Raw genomic sequence first — 22,929 nt, 5'->3', positions numbered from 1 at the left:
ACTCCAACCTGGGTGACAGAGTGAGACTCTGTCTCAAAAAAAAAAAAATAATTTTTTTTTTTTCACTTAAAACTAAGTTTCTGTGAACAACAATGTGAAAGTATTTAATGCCAAAGAACTGCACACTTAAAAATGGTTAAAATGATAAATTTTGTTTTATGTATTTTACCACAATGAAAGAAAAACAACATTTGAAGCAAAGAAAAAGTAAGTAGAAAAAAAAAAGAAGTGGCAATCAATTGTGTGGAAAGTTTTTCAAATCTTCTAACAATTAAAAGAATTAAAATAAACCCCAGATTTCTGAAGTATTTTAAATATGATTTTTGCATGATTGTAAAAATAGGCTTTTCCCTTGATTTTTTTTCTTTTTTTTTGAGACAGGGCCTGCACTGCACTCAAGCCGTAGTGCAGTGGTGCAATCTTGGCTCACTACAACCTCTACCTCCCAGGCTCAAGCAATCACCTCAGCCTCTCAAGTAGCTGGGACTGCGTGTGCATACTACCACACCCAGCTATTTTTTGTAATTTTTGTAGAGACGGGGTCTTGCCATGTTGTTCAAGCTGTTGTCAAACTCCTGGGCTCAAGTGATCCACCCACCTCGGCCTCCCAAAGTGCTGAGATTACAGGCGTGAGCCACCACACACGGCCTTTCCCTTGATTTTATTATCTCATTTTTTTAAAAGATTTCTTTTGCCCCTGGAAATTAAAGCATCTTTTAGGTTGAAATTCACAATGGCTCGTTAGAATTTTTAACTTCAAGCCTGAAAAAGGAAACTTTAACCACTCAAGATACTGTCATGTTTTAATTGCACAAATTTAAGCTAATGTGCATTAAGTTGTTAATATTCAACCTGTCCACAAAATATTCATGTATCGTAAGACTTTTCTTTGCTCCAGCTCCTGTAACAGTCACAGTTTTTTTTTAAAGGCTCTCTTAAAGCAAAGGAGTGGCCATTAAGCCACCAGAGGGAGCTCCTTGAATATATTATATTATACTTCAGTACTTCGGCTGTGATTTTTAAAAAGAACACAAACAGTTCTCTCAGTGTGGATGTTTTGTGTTTCATATTATTCTCTTCACTATAGAAATAGTGTTCTGAAAATACCTGTGTGATCTTAGAGGAACAGTTTAGTATTTTCATTTCATAAATATTTGAATATCTTATATGTAAGGCAATATGGACCATTAGAAGATGAATGTGATCTTTACCTTCATGTAACTTACCCAGGAGTATATGAATATGTAAACATTCTCTTCTTATTCCACACTATTGTGTAATATATATATATATATATAATCCAGTTATTTATATTGAGTTGCTGTATTAATGTTTTTAAATTGCTTGTTTGGTGTTGTAGTTCACAAATTTTGAGAATGGTGCTAGACTGGCTACTAAATTTAACCTGTGCAACATGTCAAAATATAGAATGTAGGGCTCTATGTCCAAAGATTATGATTTAGCAACTCTTGGGATATGTATTTCTAAAAAATAGCTTTATTGAGATATAGTTCCCATACTATATGTAATTCACTCATTAAAAGTTTTCAATTCAATGGTTTTATGTATTTATAGAGTTGCATAACGATCTGCACAATCAATTTTAGAACATTTTTATCACCCCAAAGGAAATCCTTTTTTCATTAGCAGCCACTCCCCATTCTTCCTCCAACCCCGCAGCCATAGGCAGCCTCTGATCTGCTTTCTGTCTCTATACAGATTTGCTTAATCTGAACATTTTATGTAAATGGAATCATATAGTATGTGGTCTTTTGTGACTGGCTTCTTTAACTCAGCATAATGTTTTCACAGTTGACCTATGTTGTAGCATGTGTCAGTACTTCATTTTCTTTTTATTGCCAAATATTCATTTGTTTGGAAGGAATATGTATTTTTACAAAGCTTCTGGGTAACACTCCCCACTGTTTAAATTCTGTATACATACAACATACCTTGAAATGTTAACTGTGTTTTTGTAATGATACTATGAGGAGCATTATCTACAATTTTTATTTCTTGTACTTCAACTGTAGTGCCCCCAGAGATCTCTCATAAATATTTTAAAACAACGGGTTGCCATCCATTAGTGGTGGCAAAAACATTCTAGTGGGCAAAGAGCAGGGAATTTTTTGTTTGTTTGTTTCAAGTGAAAGAAAGTAGCAGGGTCTGCTATACATAGTGAAGGTATTTTATGAAACTTAGGGGTGTGTATATATCTTCACTGAGTCCAGATAGGAAATATATTTCTTATTGTGGGTCACCTTTAGAAAAAGTTTGAAAGCTAATGTTCTTTAAATGTTTCAGCATTGTTTTTATCTCATCAACTCTAGTGTCTTTTCTGGGGTAAAGTGGTAACGTAAATGGTTAGCTTAAATAAGAGCTGAATTGAAATAACTAGCCAAAATTAGAGGTCAGGAGTTAGGAACTAATAATACAGTGAAGGCGTGGGATAGTTCTAAGAACCCACTGCTTGGGTTATTTTGTCAGAGAGTAAATGCATTCTTTAGTTAATCATAAGAGTGGAATCAAGTGTGAGATTTAGTACCGCTTATCACATTGTTGCTATAGCCTTGAGTTATAACATACCAATAAAATTGGTTTATGATCATTTAATTAAAATGCCAAAGCACATTACAAAAGATTCATTATTATCATTTATAAGTTTATTAACCCATTGGGTGGTATTAACGTATTTTAAATATCAGCATTTTCCTGGGCTCATACTCAGTAATATATTCATTGAAGTAAAATAGTTGTGTTTCATTAGAAAGAAATATGCAGTTTAAATTATACCATCGCTTTCTAAAGCAGAAATGTTATCCCTTTGAATTGTTTTCAGTGTGAAAGTAAATTTTTGTATGCCTTTCTAATTTTTTAATATATTGTGAGACATTTATTTCAAAAATGATGTGAGGGTCATGTTTATTTTGTAATATTTTGAATTTGCTTTTCAGGGTTAGAATTTTAGTGCCTATCTGTTATGGTCACTCTACATAATTTAGAAAACTGAAGCAAAGGATAATATATAAAACTAATTTTATACCAATGACTTATGTTAAAATATAGCTGCGTTAAAATGGAATTGTTAGTAGAGACAACTTTTAATGATATAATCAAATGCTGGATTATTTTACTAATAATGTAAATGACCATCAAAATATTTTTTCCCAAGTAATTTTTTAAAGTAATGTCTGCTTTCCTTTGTATCAAAATCCAGTGTAGGTGAAAAATTGTACAGTATGCTTTTAAAATCATTTTTTCTAAGGTGGCTGAAAAATATATAAACACTGGTACATGATAGAATAACTTAAACTTTTCTATACATTTTTATCTTTTTTGGTATATGCAATTGTATTTAGAATTGTTTGAAAAATTGGTCATGCATTAGGCTTAACCTTGATTACAAAATTGTGTAGTTAACACAGGGTAAAACAAAACTGTAGATCACTTGTAAGAACACATGCAGAAATCCTGGAAAAAAGAAAAGGACTTAAAAAGGGGGAAATCAGGCAGCAGTTTATCAAAAAAAAGTAATAATTATCAAATAGGATTTATTACAGCAATACAGGGACGTTTCAACAGTAGAAAACCAATTACTGTAATTTTACTGCATTAGCAGATTAGAGAAGAAAACATATAAAAGTCATCTCTGTAGATGCTGAAAATTTGGTGAAACTTAACACTAACTTTTGTTTTTAAAAGTTTTGATTCAAGAAACAGAAGATAAGTTCTAATACAGTATGTATACATACCTGAAACCTATGGCAGGCTTTATACATAATGATGAAACATCGGAAGCATTATCATTAAAGTCAGGAACAAGACACCGGGATTTGCTGTCATTGCCGTCATTTAATTATGCCAGAGGTTCTAGCTAGAGCAATTAAAAAGAAAGAAATGTAAATATTGGAAGAGGAGAGAAAACATAGACATATCATATTTACATTTGATATGATTACCTACCTAGAAAATCTTGGTGAAGCAGCATTAAACTATTAATAAATTAAATAAAGTGGCCTGATGGAAGGGCAACATGTAAAAAATAAATGATTAGAAAATAAATGGAAAGAAATACCCACAAACCCCCCCAGATACTTGATTTTTTTATTTTTTATTTTTTTTTTTGAGACAGGATCTCGCTCTGTCAGGCTGGAGTATAGTGATGTGATCATGGCTCACGGTAGCCTCTACCTCCTGGGCTCAAGAAATCCTTCCACCTCAGCCTCCTGAGTAGCTGGGACAACAGGTGCGGGTCACATGCCTGGCTAATTTTTAAAATTTTTTGTAGAGATGGGGACTCACTATGTTATCCAGGCTGGTCTCAGACTCCTAGGCTCAAGCAGTCCTCCTGTCTTGGCCTCCCAAAGTGCTAGGATTACAGGTGTGAGCTACCACAGCAGCCCCGCCCCCAAATACTTGAGAATAGACCTGATGAGTAAAGTATAAGATAATTGTGAAAGAAAGGAATCAAAATTAATAGAATGCTACATATCCATGAAGAAAACAGATGCAGATATAAATAATAACGTGAGTGAACCTTGAAAACGGTGTTGAGCAAAAGCAAGATACAAAAGAATATATATTGTATGATTCCATTAACAACCCCAGAGTTAGGTAAATAGTATATAAAAGAAGAAATGTAAATATCTAATATATACCATTATGCATTTCACCCATGTAACCAAAAACCACTTGTACCCCTAAAGCTATTGAAATTTTAAAAATTAGTCATTTTTCCATCTAATAACACATTAATATTACATGTATGTAAAAATCATAGCTAAAATTATTGTATGTATATAGTTGAATTGTATATATATCTAAGTACATAAAATAATCTCTAAAGGACACTAATGAAAATATTAACAGTGGTTACCGTTACCTCTGGAGGTGGAGAGCAAAATAGACCATAAATTTTTAATCTTGTTTGAATTTTATATACTGAATATATATTGTGTCACTAATTTTTTTAAAAAATTATCTCCATCATTGGGCTTTTCAAATGATATTCTATGATAATATTGGAAAACTTAAACATCCATACCTGAACACAAAACTGTTTAGTTGATGATTTGGGAAGGACTCTTTTCCACAGTTTCTTTGAATCTAATGTTTCTCTTTGTTTAACAGCATATCGAAGACTATGATTTTTTTTTAAAGATAATGTAATTTGGAAGAGAGTTATGGAAGTATTGACTTTACCTTTTTCTTATTTTAAATTTATGTAAATTTGGGATTTTCAAATAAGTGCCTCAAAATCTTTATTTAATTTGTAGTTTTACTTTTTGTCCAGGCCCATCAAACTCCAGAGAAGAGAGTGAATACTGGAGAAGAAAGGAGGAAAATGTCTGAGGTATAAAGACATCTGGTTATTTTAAAGCTTTGCAAACATAATTTTAAAAAAGAAACAGAATCTTACTATAAAGCCTCCAAACCTTGCCTTACTTCTTTCAAACAAATACCTGTAACTTCTTTTTTTAAAAAAAACCTCATTGAACATACCTCTGCCATTGGTGTACTAACTTTCCTGATGAAACTAGAAAAAACAGGAATTATTATTGATTAAAATGTTCTTTTTTTTATTTAAGGAAGCAGCAAGAAAGAGAAGGCTGGAATTTATTGAAAAAGAAAAGAAACAAAAGGATCAGGTAGTTTTTTGCTCTTGTTTTTCTACCTTTGGCAAGTTGTAAGTGATAATAGGTTCAAGAGTTGTAAGAAGCTTGTCTTTAAAATTGTTACAGATTATTAGTTTAATGAAGGCTGAACAAATGAAAAGGCAAGAAAAGGAAAGGGTAAGAGGATAATCTATTAAATATACTTTTTTCTTAAGGAATACACTGATTTTCAGTTTATTGCTAAATGTATTACATGTATTTTATATTAAATACTTGAAATGGTGTTTTGTTTATTTCTTTTCCCCAAAGTTGGAAAGAATAAATAGGGCCAGGGAACAAGGATGGAGAAATGTCCTAAGTGCTGGTGGAAGTGGTGAAGTAAAGGTAGGTATTTTATACCAATATGGTTATACTGCCATTTTTCCCTCTGGTTCCACCTTGTTCTTTAAAATGCATGTACCTGGGATTTTCATACTTTAGTGTACAATTAATTTTTATCTAGAATTCTTCAACATTTATTATGAATACTTAGCTTTCCTGCATGTATCTGATATGTAACTTGTATTGCTGTTATGTGACTATACTCAAAATTGCTTTAAAAGTTTTTTGTGAAGACTATGATAACATTATTCCTGTCAGAGGAATTTTTAAAAATTATACACAATTCGTGACACTGCAACCTAAAATCATTCTGTAATTTAATGTAGCCTTGAAGATTAAGTTCTCAGAAGACGCTTCTTAATCTGATCCCTGTTGTCTCTCCAACTTCATCTCCATCCATTCCCTACCACGTACTCTATGCTCTATTCATGCTGAAATGAAGACCGTATTTGTAGTTCCATTACTGTATGTAGTCTGCCAAATCTCTTTGTCTTTGCACTTGTGTTTCCTTTTACTTAATAGCACTCTCCATCCCTCCTCACCCTCACCCCCCACCTCCATCTGTTTAGCTAAATAACCAGTTACCTAGATGAGTTAATCCGAACATTCCTTCTGGGTAGATCCACGCTATTTAACCTTGGGCACATTGCTGAACTTTTCTGAGCTTTGGTTTCTTGATTTAAAAAAAAAAAAAAAAAAAGAAAAAGGTTTTTTTCCGAGAACAGTGCCTGGAACCTGTCTGGCAAGGGCTTCCATAGTAATTTCCCTTTCCTTTCTTTGTTCTGCCAGTCTGAATCTTATACTTCTTCTTTTGTTCATACAGCATCCTACACATATCTCTATTTGTAGTTGGTAGAATTCTAAGATGGTCTCCAAGATTCTTGACCCCTGGTATACACACCTTGTATTATTCCATTCCCTACAGTATAAGTGGTACCTGTAAATACTGTGGTATAGCAGCTCACTTGATTAGGTTGTGTTGTATGGCAGGTGGTGATGGGATGGTCCCTCCCAGGGTTACATTAACATATAAGACTCCTTCATAGCTGACTGGAAGGGAAAAAGAAATTAGAGAGATACAATTCTGCTCACCTGGAAGACAGTAAACATTCATGTGGCAAAACAGTAGAGATGACCTCTACAAGTAGTGGTCTCTGATGGGCAACTAGCAAGAAAATTGTGGTCCTAGTCATACAGCCACAAGGAAATTAATTCTGCCAAGAACCAGTTAACTTGGAAGAGATCCCGAGTCTCAGGTGAGAATTGTAACCCTGGCTGACACCTTGATTTCTGCCTGGTGAGATCCTGAGGAGGGGACCTAGCTAAATGCACCCAGATTCCTGAGCCAGGGGAACTGAGATTACAAATAGATATTGTTTTAAGCTGCTAAATTTGTGATAATTTGTTATACAGCAATAGAAGGTGAATGCACTTATTTGTATCATTGAATAAACTGTAAGTCAGTACATCTTTTTTTTTTTTGAGACAGAGTTTCGCTCTTGTTACCCAGGCTGGAGTGCGATGGCACGATCTCGGCTCACCGCAACCTCTGCCTCCTGGATTCAAGCGATTCTCCTGCCTCAGCCTCTGGAGTAGCTGGGATTACAGGCATGCACCACCACGCCCAGCTAATTTTGTATTTTTGGTAGAGACGGGGTTTCTCCATGTTGGTCAGGCTGGTCTCAAACTCCCGACCTCAGGTGACCTGCCCGCCTTGGCCTCCCAAAGTGCTGGGATTACAGGCGTGAGTCACTGTGCCCGGCGTAAGTCAATACATCTTCAAACTATAAGTTTCACTCATGTACACCCATTAATCTTGATATTTAGATGTACAATAGATACTTGTCAAATTGGATCGATTGTAATTCTTGTTTTTTTCCCCCAAAAGTTATAATTTGAATAAAAGTTTGTTTTATCTAGACATATACATTCTGCCCTGGATTTATAGATTAGTTTTTCAGTCTCTTGAGATGCAGAAGTTCTTCATATCATAGTAATAATTCATTAAGAGTAACTTTTTCCAAATTTGTATTAATATAGATTATACAGTGTTTTTAGTAGTATAATTTTATCTTACCTTTAAATAGAACTTATTACCTCCTGAATGATCAGGAATGACTTAGAATCTGGTCCATTCTAAAATAACTAACCTCACATCTTAGCTGACTGGAGAGAGAAAGCTTACCAACTTGTACGCCTTCAGATCTTCTCAAGCATTTTTTTTATCAAGTCCATGATTAGCATTGAAGCTTTGATGATTTATTCTTCTCCCTTTTGTGTAATAAAGTGCTTTTTCCTATGATGTCTAATACAGTATTAATCAGTTTTATTAATGTTTAATAACTGAGACAATTTTCAAGTAGATACTATGTGCTGAATAGATTTCTGCGTCACTTTATAAACTTCTGTAATGCTTTCATTGAAGATTAATAAAACATTTTATTTTCCATGATTTAAAGGAAATTCTATGTTAATTTCTATATTTATTCCTCATTGGGTTTGAAATATTTTAACTTGTTAGGCTGTTTGATTTCTACATAGTTGATAAGGAACTGAAGGCTCAATATAATATGAATCAAATTAAGGAGATTCCCTAAAAGAAAGATAAAACTAAAACTAAAGGAAGTATTTCAAAATTAATGCTATTATTATATACTTCTAAATAAGAGGCATTATTATTCATAGTATAAATATCCAATGTAAATGTTTTTGATTATTTAGTATCTGCAAAATCTGGAACTTCTTTGTTTTATCCATTTTTAATGTGTCTTTTATGAATGTGTTTTTAGAAAAATTATATATTCCACATTTATGGTTATATGGTGATTATAATATGGAAGAGGTGTATCTCTTGTTTGAAAATATATTGGAATACCATTTGGCAGTAAAAAGAATAGCCTGTTTATACATGCAACACCATGGATCAATCTTAAAAACCTGTGAGTGAAAGAAACCAGATAAAAGAGTACATATTTATGATTTCATTTACATGACATGATAGGAAAGGCAAATCCAACCTGTAGTGACGGAAAGCAGATCAGTGGTTGCTGACAGTGGGAGCATTTACTGCAAAGGAACACAAGGGAACTTTCTGGGGTAATGGATATGCTTTTGACTGTGGTAGTGGTTATGTGAGTGTCTACATTTGTCAGAATTCAGCCTGTGCTTATAATTGGTGAATTTTTATTGTACATAAATTATGTCTCAAACAAACATATTTCATCAGTATTGTAATATAGTATTTTCAACATTATTTTGAGTATGAGCATCTTCTGAGATGTTTACATACTTTTGTTTTTGCTAAAGAGAAATGGAGCACTCAGTCAAGTTAAGATGATACTAGCATTGGGCTAAAGAGTAACCAGTTTCATAGGAAATATGAACACCTTATAACAGAATTCTGATTCTTAACTTCAGATGTACATTTTGAGGATGTATGTAAGGACCACCTTGATGGAGTTCCCTGTTCTAGCAATTTTCATCACTTGTTATTTGAACATCTTTAATCAATTATCTATATTTATCTTGTATTGATTATTTTAAAATAATGCTTGCTCATAAAATAGTGTGTAGCTGACAAGATATTAAGACAAATTTTGTCTTATTGGGTTACACTGAAGTTTCTTTTATTGGATTCTGAGATTTTTCTTTGTTTCTTTGATTATTATTTTATTTATTTACTTATTTTTTGAGACAGGATCTCTCTCTGTCACCCAAGCTAGAGTGCAGTGGTGGGATCATGACTCACTGTAGCCTTGACCTCCTGAGCTCAAGCGATCTTCCCATCTCAGCCTCCCAAGTAGTTGGGACTACAGACACATGCCACTGTGTCCGGCTACTTTTTTGTATTTGCAGGGATGTAGTTTCGCCAAGTTGCCCAGGCTAGTCTCGAACTCCTGAGCTCAACCGATCCGCCCACCTCAGCCTCCCAAAGTGCTGGGATTACAGGCATGTGCCACCATGCCTGGCCTTTGTTTCTTTTTTTAACCAGGCATTTTCCTTAAGATATTATCACCTGGAGGTTTTCCCTTTTTTACGCTCACTGTTGTGGCTTCTGTTCCCATCACTTCACACACTCAGAAAATGGTTTTTTTAAAGGCTTCCACTCAGCCTTAGTCATATCTGGTGGTCTTAAGATAAGAAAAGTTAAAATAAGTTGACCTTTGCATTTGAGGTTATTGATTTCTTCTTAATGAAATTCTTTCACCATGACTTCTGTAGCATTATACAGTTTTTATTTACTTTTATCCTTTTCTGACATCTCTATTTTTTACTATGAGTTTTCCATGCGGTTGAGTTCTTATGTCTCTGTGGTTGAGTCTTTAAGTCTTTGCCTTTATCCTTTGTCATTCCTGCAGAGAATCCAAACTTCCTTCAGCATTTACTTTTTCATTGATTGACTTTCTTTACTTCTAGGCTTCTTGGCTTGGTGTCAGGGCAGCAACATCCTTCTAATTAATTCCTCTGCCTTACTTTCTTATTTCTGCTTACCATGCATAATATTGACTTACTGACCTTTAAAACTCTGTTGGTATACTACTGCTGCTAGAAACTTTATAAATCCTTTCTATTGTTATTTATTATTTGAACACAAACACCCAGGGCAGACAGCAGTTAGTATTTAGCTATACCAAGCTTTTATAGCCAAACTTAATACTTTGCCTTCCTTCTGTTTGTCATCATACTTCCTTCCTCTTCCACCTTCCATACCTAAATATATACATACATTGATTATTTTTACTTTAATGCCTTGGTTCATATTTACTCTCCTTACATTGCTATCAAGACCAGATTAAACACTATCTCTCCCCAAGGCCTTTTTTCTAAATAAGGATTTTACTGTTGATTTTTTTTACTATTTTGTGAATTTGCTCAGTACTTACTACTTTGGAATCTCTCTATTGTCACTTGTTTACCATAGAATTGAATGTTTTTCTAGTTTTGTGCTATTTTTCCCAACTTACTTGAAAACTAAAGATAGATATGACTTTTTGCCTCTTTTATATACATATGGAACATGTTTTAATAATGTTTATACCTTCATATCTGCTTGGTGAATTTAAGGATTTGGGGTATATTAAAAGCCATATGCAGATGTTTTTGTTAAATATAATTATGAGTGTTATATAAAAGCAGGCTCTCATAAGCTGTACATAAACAATGGAACAGAATTACATGAAATGTATATTGGAAGCTTATTTCAAAACCTGTTAATTAAGACCAGATTTTTCCATATTTACATGAAATTAGTGTCATTTTGCTGTTTTTGTTTGTCACATTATGCTTTATTATAACAAAGTACACTACTTTTTGATTGTTAATAGTTATAATAGGAAAACATTTTGCTTTAGGCTTTATGTTTGTTAGTATGTTCATATTAAGTAATTAGTTTTTAAAAGTCAAGCATTGAAATTTACTTTTTCTTTTGAGACTAGTACAGGCCTGTTAGGCCTTATAAGATAAACACGTGAGAGCTCTTTGTTTAATCCCTAGGCTCCTTTTCTTGGCAGTGGAGGGACTATAGCTCCATCATCTTTTTCTTCTCGAGGACAGTATGAACATTACCATGCCATTTTTGACCAAATGCAGCAACAAAGAGCAGAAGCTAATGAAGCTAAATGGAAAAGAGAAATATATGGTCAAGGTCTTCCAGAAAGGTATGGCTATGTTCTGCAGAAGTTGCTTATGCTTTGCTTCTGAGATAGTAATGAAAGTCACTGTGCATATTTATCTACAGAGGAATTCTGCCTGGAGTTCGTCCAGGATTTCCTTATGGGGCTGCAGGTCATCACCATTTCCCTGATGCTGATGATATTAGAAAAACTTTGAAAAGATTGAAGGCGGTGTCTAAACAAGCCAATGCAAACAGGTTGGACTGTGATGATCCATGAATTCACCCATGTGTGTAATTTTGTCGTTTGTCATACATAGCTTAGTACCTACACTTTGTGGATGTTTTCTCCATTGTTCACATATGATGTTTTTTGCCTCTTGGGTACAATAATTTTCTGAGGTGCATATTTGGCCCGTGATTACACTGTGGAAAGCATGTAGCTCTCCAGTTCAGCCTGATTTTTATGTCTTATTTGTGTGTTTAGACTGAATATACTATTTAAAGGAACATGTGATAACATTCTGCCAACATAATTATAACATTTTATCACCCACTTGCTTTAAGTAAATCAGAATATAAATCTAAATTGAATCACACTTTATGCAGAACCCCAGTGCATTTTTTGCCCTTTTCTTCATCACTTCAAAGCCTAGTTTTCTCTTTGTTGTCTTAGCATGCTTTCTCTTCGTGTTCATCTCTGATTTATAACTCTTTGTGATCCTGTTCATCACATTATTTCTTTTCTTCCATTGAATTAATTTAATAATGGTAACTGATTAATATGTACTTGAGCAGAGATAAATAATTGAGGTAAATATAAATTAACATTTATATACACGTTATAAATTATATACACGTTATAAATTATATACAGAAGCCTGATATATGAAGCATCTATTTTTTGAGAAAGGAAGGTTACAGACTTACACATGTGCATATTTTTTATGAATAGTGAGACAAATTTTGTGAGAGGCTTTTATTCTCCAGAATTATTGATCTTTCTAGTATATATATTTTTTAATTAGTAAACTTTATTTTTAGAGCGATTTTGGGTTCCCAGCAAAATGGAGTGGAAAGTACAGAGAGTTTCCATGTACCCCTTCCTCACACATGCACAACCTCCGTATTGACATCTTCATCTGAGTGATAACATTTGTTACGATCAAACATCGATCCATTATCACCAAAGTCCATAGTTTACATTAGAGTTTACTCTTGGTATTGTACATTCCATGGCTTTTGACAAATGTATAATTACAGGTATCCACCACTGTAATATCATACAAAATTATGTCACTGCCTTCAAAATCACCTGTTCTCCACCTCCCTCCAACCTCCCTCCCAACTCTTGGCAACCACTGGTTGCTTTACTGCCTTCATAGTTTTACCTTTTCTAGAATATCATATACTTGGAATCATATAGTATGTGGCCTTTCACATTGGCTTTTCTCACTTACTAATATGGATTTAAGGTACCTCCATATATCTTCATAGTTTCATACCTTATTTCTTCTTAACACTAATATCCCATTGTATTGATATACCATACTTTATTATTTTTTTTTTTTGGTAATTTTTTTTTTTTTCAGACAGGTTCTTGTTGTATCACCCAGGCTGGAGTGCAATGGCATGATCACAGCTCACTTGCAGCCTTGACCTCTGGGGCTTAAGTGACCCTCCCACCTCAGCCTCCTGAACAGCTGGGACTACAGGTGCTTGCCACCATGCATGGCTGATTTTTTTATTTTTTGTAGAATGGAGTCTTGCTATGTTGCCCAGGCTTGTCTTGAACTCCTGGGTTCAAGCAATCCTCCTGCATTGGCCTCTCAAAGTGCTGGGATTGCAAGCATGAGCCACCACACCCAGCCTGAATGGATGTACTACACTTTATCCATTATTCTACTGAAGGACATCTTGGTTGCTTTTAAGTTATGGCAATTATGAATAAAACTTCTACAAACATTTGTGTGTAGGTCTTTTTGTGGACATAAATTTTTTAAGTATTTAAACAGATGCCAATAGGATGATTGCTGGATCACGTCTTAAGAGTATGTTTGATTTTGTAAGAAGTCACCAAACTGTCTTCCAAAGTGGCTATACCATTATTCGTTCCTCCCAGCAGTGATTAAGAATTCCTATTGCTTCACATCCTCTCCAGCATTTAGTGTTGTCAGTGTTTTGGATTTTGGCCAATTTAATCAGCATGTGGTGATATCTCATTTTAATTACAATTCCCTAATGACATATTCAACATTCTTTCATATGCTTCATGCCATCTGTATATCTTTCTTGATGAGTTGTCTGTTCAAGCCTTTTGCCCATTTTTAAATTCGTTTTTATATTGTTGAGTTTTAAAAGTTCTTTGTATATTTTATATAATAGTTCTTTATCAGGTATGTCTTTGGCAGATATTTTCTTTTTCTTTGTGGCTCATCTTCTCATTCCCTTAATATTTTGTTTCGCAGAGTGGAATTTTTTTGTTTTAATGAAGTCCAGCATATCAATTGTTTCTTTCATGGATTGTGTCTCTGGTGTTATAACTGAAAAGTTATCACCATACCCAAGTTCATTTGGGTTTTCCCCTATGTTATCTTCTAGGAGTTTTATAGTTTAATGTTTTATTTTTAGATCTGTGATCCATTTAATTTTTGTGAAGGATATAAGGTCTGTGTCTAGATTCATTTTTTTGCATGTGGATGCCCAGTTGTTCCACATCTCTTGAAAAGACTATATTTGCTTCTTTGAATTACCTTTGCTCTTTTGTCAATGATTGGTTGACAAAGCATTTTTATGTGGGTCTGTTTCTGTGCCCTCTGTTCTGTTCTACTGATTAAGTCTTGAAATCAGGTAGTTTCAGTCCTCCAGCTTTGTTCTTCAATACTGAGTTGGCTATTCTGGTTCTTTTGTCTTTCCATATAAGCTTTGTGATAAGTTTGTCCATATCTAAAGACTAACATGCTGGGATTTTGATTGGGATTGTGTTGAATCTGTAGATCAGCTTGGGAAGAACTGACATCTTGACAATATTCAATCCTCCAATACTTCATATTAGACCTGAAATATATCTTTGATGTATTTCATCAGAATTTTTTAGTTTTCCTCATACCTGTGCATTTTTTTTTTAGATTTGTAACCTATGTATTACATGTTGGGGAGTGCTAATGAAAGTGATAATGTGTTTTTAATTTCAAATTCTACTTGTTCATTGTTTATATATAGGAAAGCAATTGACTTTTGTTTATTAACCTTCTATCTTGCAACTTTGCTATAATCACTTTTTTTGGGAGGGGTATTTTTGGTGTTTCTTTTGAATTTTCTACATAGACAATCATGTCATCTGCAAACAAAGACAGTTATATTTCTTCCTTCCCAGTCTGTATACCTTGTGTTTTCTTTCCTTGTCTTATTGCATTAGCTAGAACTTCCAATATGATATTGAAAAGTAATGTTGAGAAGGACATCTTTGTCTTGTTCCTGTTGTTGGCCGGAAAGCTTCAAGTTTCCATTAAATATGTTAGCTGTAGGTTTTTTGTAGATGTTCTTTATGAAATTGTGGAAGTTCCTAAGTTTTCTGAGATTTTTTAAAATCAGAAATGGGTGCTGGATTTTGTCAAATGCTTTTTTTTTTTTTGCATGTATAGATATGATCATGTGATTTTTCTTCTTTAGCTTATTGATGTGATGAATTACATTCATTGATTTTCAGATGTTGAAACAGCTGTATTTTATTATATTTTGCTATAAGAATAAAAATGCCCTTTCCTTTCGTAGCTGGTAATCACTTATAAGGAAATGGTTTAATTACTATGTGTATAATTTTCTTGTGATCCTTTTCTTAATAATACTCATTGTCTTATATTTACATACACACTGTAATCTTTTCACTGACATGGAGCAACAACTTTCACTACTCCAAATTTAAACTGTTGTCTTTGTTCTTCAGTGTTTTGCTTTACTGAAAGGCATTTAATCTTTTTTTCCTTCCTCTCATTCTCACATTCTTTTTAATACTCTTTCTTTGGCTGAATATTCAAGAATTTTCATGTATTTCTGTTTTAAAAATACCAACAGCTAACTACCTTATTATTGGCCTTTCATACAGGGTTCTCAGTCACCTGTTCATAACCTCCTTTTTCTCTCCTTTTTGCTCAGTAAAAAAGAAAACCTAAAGAAAAATCACAAGAGGCTTTTTTTTTCTTGTTTCACTGCTTGCTAAGTGGTGTAGGTTAGTTTTGGAAAAATTGGAGTATATAGGAGGAGGGTGTTAGGAAACAGGAAAGAAAATAATTCCAAATCCCTACAGAGGCAGTCACTGATGAAGACTTTGGTTAATTTTCTTGCATACCTTTTCCTTTTCTTTTTCCCGAGATAGTGGAAACAAAATCATACATACAAATTTGTATCTTTTTAAATTTAGTGTTCTTACCATACATATTTCCCATGTTGTTTTCAATTTTTTAATATCTGCATAAGATTCCAGTGCCTGAATGTGCTATGATTTATCTAACAAATCCCCTAGTATAACCAGTTGTTTGTAATCCTTCCCCTTTTTGAACATTTTTCTGCCACATTTTATTCTTCATTTTTTATTATTTCTGTGAAATAGAATCTTATAAGGGCAATTATTTTGCTAAAAGATTTGGTCATCTATGTTCCTGATGAAGATTCTTGAAAGAAATATTACTAAGTTTTTTCTAGAAAAGTGCCAGTTTATACTCAACCCAACAGTGTATGACGGTGCCTGTTTTATTGCCCCTGGGCCAGTATTAATAACTTCTTAGGAGCTAAAGAAGTTTTTTTTGTAATATAAAGTTTAAAATCAAAGTAGGATAGGAGATGAAGTTTTCGCTATATTCTACACTGTTTACACAATAGGGTAATGACAAACTAGATTCCTGTAAGTAAAAAGTAGCAACTAATATCTAATTGGGCACTTGTGCAAGGACCTGTCCTAAGTAATTTACATATATAATCTTTACTATTGTGGATTACATATTTGCGAATTTATCTACTCGCTAAACTGTATTTGTAACCTCAAAATCAATATGTGAAGCACTTTCATGGTCATTCATGGGCATGGGCATAGGCTCAGCCCATGTCATTCATGAACCTGGAGTCATTCATGGGCTCAGAACAGCAAAAGTGGCCCAAAAGCATAGTGCTGAAATGTCAAAAGGCAGTGATGTGCTTTAGGGAGAAAATACGTGTTTTAGACTTCATTTGGGCATTAGTTATGCCACTATTGGCCATGAATTCAGCGTTAATGAATCCACAATATAATGGATCCAGGAGTCTAACTCTGTATTTACCCTAGGAGCAGTGGTTCTGTTCAGTATTCATGGAGACTTTATAGAACATAACTACGAGAATAATGAGAATTGAATGTATTATTAACTCATTTAATCATCACCAATACTGTGAGGCAGGAATTATAATTTTTGCTATTTTACAGATTAAGAAATTGGGGCTATGTGTAATTAAGTAATTTGTTGAAGGTCACATTACTATTAGTGAAACCAGGAGTTGAAGCTGGATAGTTTGGTTCCTAACCTCACTCACTTAACTGTTGTGCCATATTGACTTTACTAAGTGTATTAGTCTGTTCTCACACTGCTAATAAAGTCATACCTGAGACTGGGTAATTTATAAAGAAAAAGGTCTAATGGAATCACAGTTCCACGTGGCTGGGTAGGCCTCACAATCATGGTAGAAGGCAAAGGAGGAGTAAAGTCATGTCTTGCAGCAGACAAGAGAGAGAGCGTGTGCAGGGGAACTCTCTTTTATAAAACCATCAGATCTCATGAGACTTATTCACTATCAACACAACAGCTCAGGAAAGACCCACCATCATGATTCAGTTATCTCCCACCAGGTCCCTCCCACAACACATGGGAATTATGGGAGTTTCAATTTGAGATTTGGGTGGGGACACAGCCAAACCATATTGCTAAGTCTTGAAAAATTTTATGAGGAATAATTAAAGAATCTGAGAATTGCATTTTGGGAGGTCAAGGTGGGCAGATCACTTGAGGTCAGGAGCTCCAGACCAGCCTGCCAACATGGTGAAACCCCATCTCTACTAAAATACATAAATAAATGAACTGGGCATGGTGATGGGTGCCTGTAATCTCAGCAGCTCAGGAGGCTGAGGCAGGAGAATCACTTGAATCTGGGAAGCAGAGGTGGCAGTGAGCTGAGATCGCGCCACTGCACTCCAGCCTGGGTGACAGAGTGAGACTCTGTCTTAAACAAAAAAAGACTGGGTGTCGTGGCTTACACCTGTAATCCCAGCACTTTGGGAGGCCAAGGCAGGCGGATCACCTGAGGTCAGGAGTTCAAGACCAGCCTGGCCAACATGGTGAAACCCTGTCTCTACTAAAAATACAAAAATTAGCCAGGCGTCATGGCATATGCCTGTAATCCCAGCTACTTGGGAGGGTGAGGCAGGAGAATTGCTTGAACCCAGGAGGCAGAGGTTGCAGTGAGCCAAGATCATGCCATTGCACTCTACCCTGGGTGACAAGAGCAAAACTCTGTCTCAAAAAAAACCAAAAGATGGGCAGCTGGCAAGATGGCCAAATAGGAACAGCTCTGTTCTGTAGCTCCCAATAAGACCGACACAGAAGGCAGGTGATTCCTGCATTTCCAACTGAGGTACCCGGTTCATCTCATTGGAACTGGTTGGACAGTGGGTACAGCCCAAGGAGGGCGAGCTGAAGCGGGGTAGGGTGTTACCTCACCTGGGAAGCAAAAGGGTTCAGAGAACTCCCTCTCCTAGCCAAGGGAAGCCATTAGGGACTGTGCCGTGCACTCTGGCGCAGATACTGTGCTTTTCCGACGGTCTTCACAACCCACAGACCAGGAGATTCCCTCCGGTCCCTATGCCACCAGGGCCCTGAGTTTCCAGCACAAAACTGGTCTGCTGTTTGGGCAGATACCGAGGTAGCTGCAGGAGTTTTTTTTCATACCCTAGTGGCACCTGGAATGCCAGTGAGACATAACTGTTCACTCCCCTAGAAAGCGGGCTGAAGCCAGGGAGCCAAGTGGTCTGGCTTGGTGGGTCCCACCCTCACAGAGCCCAGCAAGCTCAGATCCACTGGCTTGAAATTCTGGCTGTCAGCACAGCAGTCTGAACTTGACCTGGGACACTGTAGCTTGGTGGGGGGAGGGGCATCTACCATTGCTGAGGCTTGAGTAGGTGGTTTTACCCTCACAATGTAAACAAAGCCACTGGGAAGTTTGAACTGGGAGGAGCCCACCACAGCTCACCAAGGCTGCTGTGGCCAGACTGCCTCTCTAGATTCCCTCCCCTCTGGGCAGGGCATCTTTGAAAAAAAGGCAGTTGGGGGAAGGGGCAGTTGTGGGCACAGCTTCAGCAGACTTAAACGTCCCTGCTTGGCAGCTCTGCAGAGAGCAGCAGATCTCCCAGCACAGCGTTCAAGCTCTGATAAGGGACAGTTGGCCTCCTCAAGTGGGTCCCTGACCACCGTGTATCCTGACTGGAAGACACCTCCCAGTAGGGGCTGACAGACACCTCATACAGGAGAGCTCTGGCTGGCATCTGGTGGGTGCCCCTTTGGGACGAAGCTTCCAGAGGAGGGAACAGGCAGCAATCTTTGCTGTTCTTCAGCCTCCGCCAGTGATACCCAGGCGAACACGGTCTGGAGTGGACCTCTAGCAAATTCCAGCAGACCTGCAGCAGAGGGCCCTGACTGTTAGAAGGAAAACTAACAGACAGAAAGGAATATATCAAAAAGGATATACACTCAGAGACCCCATCCGAAGGTCGCCGACTTCAGAGACCAAAGGTGGATAAATCCACAAAGATGGGGAGAAACCAGCGCAAAAAGACTGAAAATTCCAAAAACCACAATGCCTCTTCTCCAAAGGATCACAACTCCTTGAAAGCAAGGGAACAAAACGACAGAGAATGAGTCTGATGAATTGACAGAAGTAGGCTTCAGGCAGTGGATAATAACAAACTCCTTCGAGCTAAAGGAACATGTTCTAACCCAATGCAAGGAAGCTAAGAACCTTGAGAAAAGGTTAGACGAATTGCTAACTAGAATAACCAGTTTAAAGAAGAACATAAATGACCCGATGGAGCTGAAAAACACTGCACGAGAACTTCGTGAAGCATCCACAAGTATCAATAGCCGAATCAATCAAGTGGAAAAGGATATCGGAGATTGAAGATCAACTCAATGAAATAAAGCAAGAAGACAAGATTAGAGAAAAAAGTGAAAAGAAACGAACATCCAAGAAATACGGGAGTATGTGAAAAGACCAAATCTATGTTTGATTGGTGTACCTGAAAGTGACGGAGAGAATGAAACCAACTTGGAAAACACTCTCCAGGATATAATCCAGGAGAACTTCTGCAACCTAGCAAGGCAGGCCAACATTCAAATTCAGGAAATATAGAGAACACCACAAAGATACTCCTCGAGAACAGCAACCCCAAGACACATAATCGTCAGATGCACCAAGGTTGAAATGAAGGAAAAAATGTTAAGAGCAGCCAGAGAGAAAGGTCAGGTTACCAATAGAAGGAAGCCCATCAGACTAACAGCAGATCTCTCTACAGAAACCCTACAAGCCAGAAGAGAGTGGGGGTCAATATTCAACATTCTTCAAGAAAATAATTTTCAACCCAGAATTTCATATCCAGCCAAACTAAGCTTCATAAGCGAAGGAGAAATAAAATTCTTACAGAAAAGAAAATGCTGGGAAATCTTGTCTCCACAAGGCCTGCCTTATAAGAGCTCGTGAAAGAAGCACTAAACATGGAAAGGAACAACTGGTACCAGCCACTGCAAAAGCATATCAAAATGTAAAGACCATAGACACTATGAAGAAACCGCATCAACTAATGAGCAAAATAACCAGCTAGCATCATAATGGCAGGATCGAATTCGCACATAACAATATTAGCCTTAAATGTAAATGGGCTAAATGCTCCATTAACAGACAGACTGGCAAATTGGATAAAGAGTCAAGACCCATTAGTGTGCTGTATTCAGGAGCCCCATCTCATGTGCAAAGACACACATAGGCTCAAAATAAAGGATGGAGGAATATTTACCAAGCAAATGGAAAGCAAAGAAAGCAGGGGTTGCAATCCTAGTCTCTGATAAAACAGACTTTAAACCAACAAAGATCAAAAGAGACAAGAGCATTACATAATGGTAAAGGGATCAATGCAACAAGAAGAGTTAACTATCCTAAATATATACGTACCCAATACAGGAGCACCCAGATTCATAAAGCAAGTTCTTAGTGACCTAAAAAGAGACATAGACTCCCACACAATAATAATGTGTGGGAGACTTTAACACCCCACTGTCAACATTAGACAGATCAATGAGACCGTTAACAAGGATATCCAGGACTTGAACTCAGCTCTAGACCAAGTGGACCTAATAGACATCTACAGAACTCTCCACCCCAAATCAACAGAGTATACATTCTTCTCAGCACCACATAGCATTTATTCTAAAATTCACCACATAATTGGAAGTAAAACACTCCTCAGCAAATGCAAAAGAATGGAGATCATAACAAAGAGTCTCTCAGACCACAGTGCCATCAAATTAGAACTCAGGATTAAGAAACCCACTCAGAATCGCACAACTACATGGAAACTGAACAACCTATTCCTGAATGACTACTGGGTAAATAAATAAATTAAGGCAGAAGTAAATAAGTTATTTGAAACCAATGAGAGCAAAGATGCAACGTACCAGAATCTCTGGGACACAGCAAAAGCAGTGTGTAGAGGGAAATTTATAGCACTAAATGCCCACAGGAGAAAGCAGGAAAGATCTAAAATTGACACCTGACATCACAATTAGGAGAATCAGAGAAGCAAGAGCAAACAAATTCAAAAGCTAGAAGACAATAAATAACTAAGATCAGAGCAGAACTGAAGGAGATAGAGACACAAAAAACCCTTCAAAAAATCAATGAATCCAGGAGCTGGTTTTTTGAAAAGATCAACAAAATTGAGAGATCTCTAACAAGACTAATGAAGAAAAGAGAGAAGAATCAAATAGATGCAATAAAAAATGATAAAGGGGATATCACCATTGATCCCACAGAAACACAAACTACCGTCACAGAATACCATAAACACCTCTACACAAATAAACTAGAAAATCTAGAAGAAATGGATAAATTCCTGGACATATACACCCTCCCAAGACTAAACCAGGAAGAAGTCAAATTCCTGAATAGACCAATAACAAGTTCTGAAATTGAGGCATTAATTAATTGCCTACCAAGCAAAAAAAAAAAAAAAATACATGACCAGACGGATTCACAGCCGAATTCTACCAGAGGTGCAAAGAGGAGCTGGTACCATTCCTTCTGAAACTATTGCAAACAATAGAAAAAGAGGGAATCCTCCCTAACTCATTTTATGAGGCCAGCATCATCCTGTTACCAAAGCCTGGCAGAGACACAACAAAAAAAGAGAATTTTGGACCAATATCCCTGATGAACATCAATGCAAAAAATCCTCAATAAAATACTGGCAAACTGAGTCCAGCAGCACATGAAAAAGTTTATCCACCATGATCAAGTTGGCTTCATCCCTGGGAGGCAAGGCTGGTTCAACATCCGCAAATCAATAAATGTAATCTGTCACATAAACAGAACTAATGACAAAAACCACATGATTATCTCAATAGATGCAGAAAAGGCCTTTGACAAAATTTAACAGCCCTATTTGCTAAAAACTCCCAATAATAACTAGGCATTGATGGAACAGATCTCAAAATAATAAGAGCTATTTATGACAAACCCACAGCCAATATCATAATGGACAAAAACTGGAAGCATTCCTCTTGAAAGCCAGCACAAGACAAGGATACCCTCTCTCACCACTCCTATTCAACATATCGTTGGAAGTTCTGGCCAGGGTAATCAGGCAAGAGACAGAAATAAAGGGTATTCCAATAGGAAAAGAGGAAGTCAAATTGTCTCTGTTTGCAGATAACATGATTGTATATTTAGAAAACCCCATCATCTCAGCCCAAAATCTCCTTAAGCTGATAAGCAACTTCAGCAAAGTCTCAGGATACAAAATTAATGTGCAAAAATCACAAGCATCCCTATACACCAATAACAGACAAACAGCCATATTATGAGTCAACTCCCATTCACGATTGCTACAAAGAGAAGAAAGTACCTGGGAATCCAACTTACAAGGGATATGAAGGACCTCTTCAAGGAGAACTACAAACTGCTGTTCAAGGAAATAAGAGAGGACACAAACAAATGGAAAAACATTCCATGTTCATGGATAGGAAGAATCAA

General features: G+C 36.2%; 1 protein-coding gene across 49 annotated transcripts in view; it reads left to right on the top strand.

Annotated features, from left to right (window-relative positions):
* Positions 1–22,929, top strand: part of NEK1 (NIMA related kinase 1) — a 225,714-nt gene that overhangs the window by 54,239 nt on the left and 148,546 nt on the right. For 23 of the 49 annotated variants that reach the window (XM_063638394.1, XM_055276373.2, XM_055276368.2 and 20 more), the window contains 6 exons: positions 5,294–5,353; positions 5,589–5,648; positions 5,742–5,792; positions 5,925–5,999; positions 11,490–11,653; positions 11,734–11,865. In XM_063638394.1, the coding sequence (XP_063494464.1) occupies positions 5,294–5,353; positions 5,589–5,648; positions 5,742–5,792; positions 5,925–5,999; positions 11,490–11,653; positions 11,734–11,865 (542 nt within the window). Of the gene's footprint in view, positions 1–5,293; positions 5,354–5,588; positions 5,649–5,741; positions 5,793–5,924; positions 6,000–6,322; positions 11,654–11,733; positions 11,866–13,199; positions 19,825–22,929 lie in introns of those variants that run through there. The other 26 variants (XM_055276379.2, XM_063638390.1, XM_055276376.2 and 23 more) reach the window with 10 other exon arrangements.

Source organism: Symphalangus syndactylus, chromosome 4, assembly GCF_028878055.3.
Source record: "Symphalangus syndactylus isolate Jambi chromosome 4, NHGRI_mSymSyn1-v2.1_pri, whole genome shotgun sequence".
In the NCBI taxonomy this organism is placed as follows: domain Eukaryota; kingdom Metazoa; phylum Chordata; class Mammalia; order Primates; family Hylobatidae; genus Symphalangus; species Symphalangus syndactylus.
This window is presented reverse-complemented; position numbering and strand designations above follow the sequence as displayed.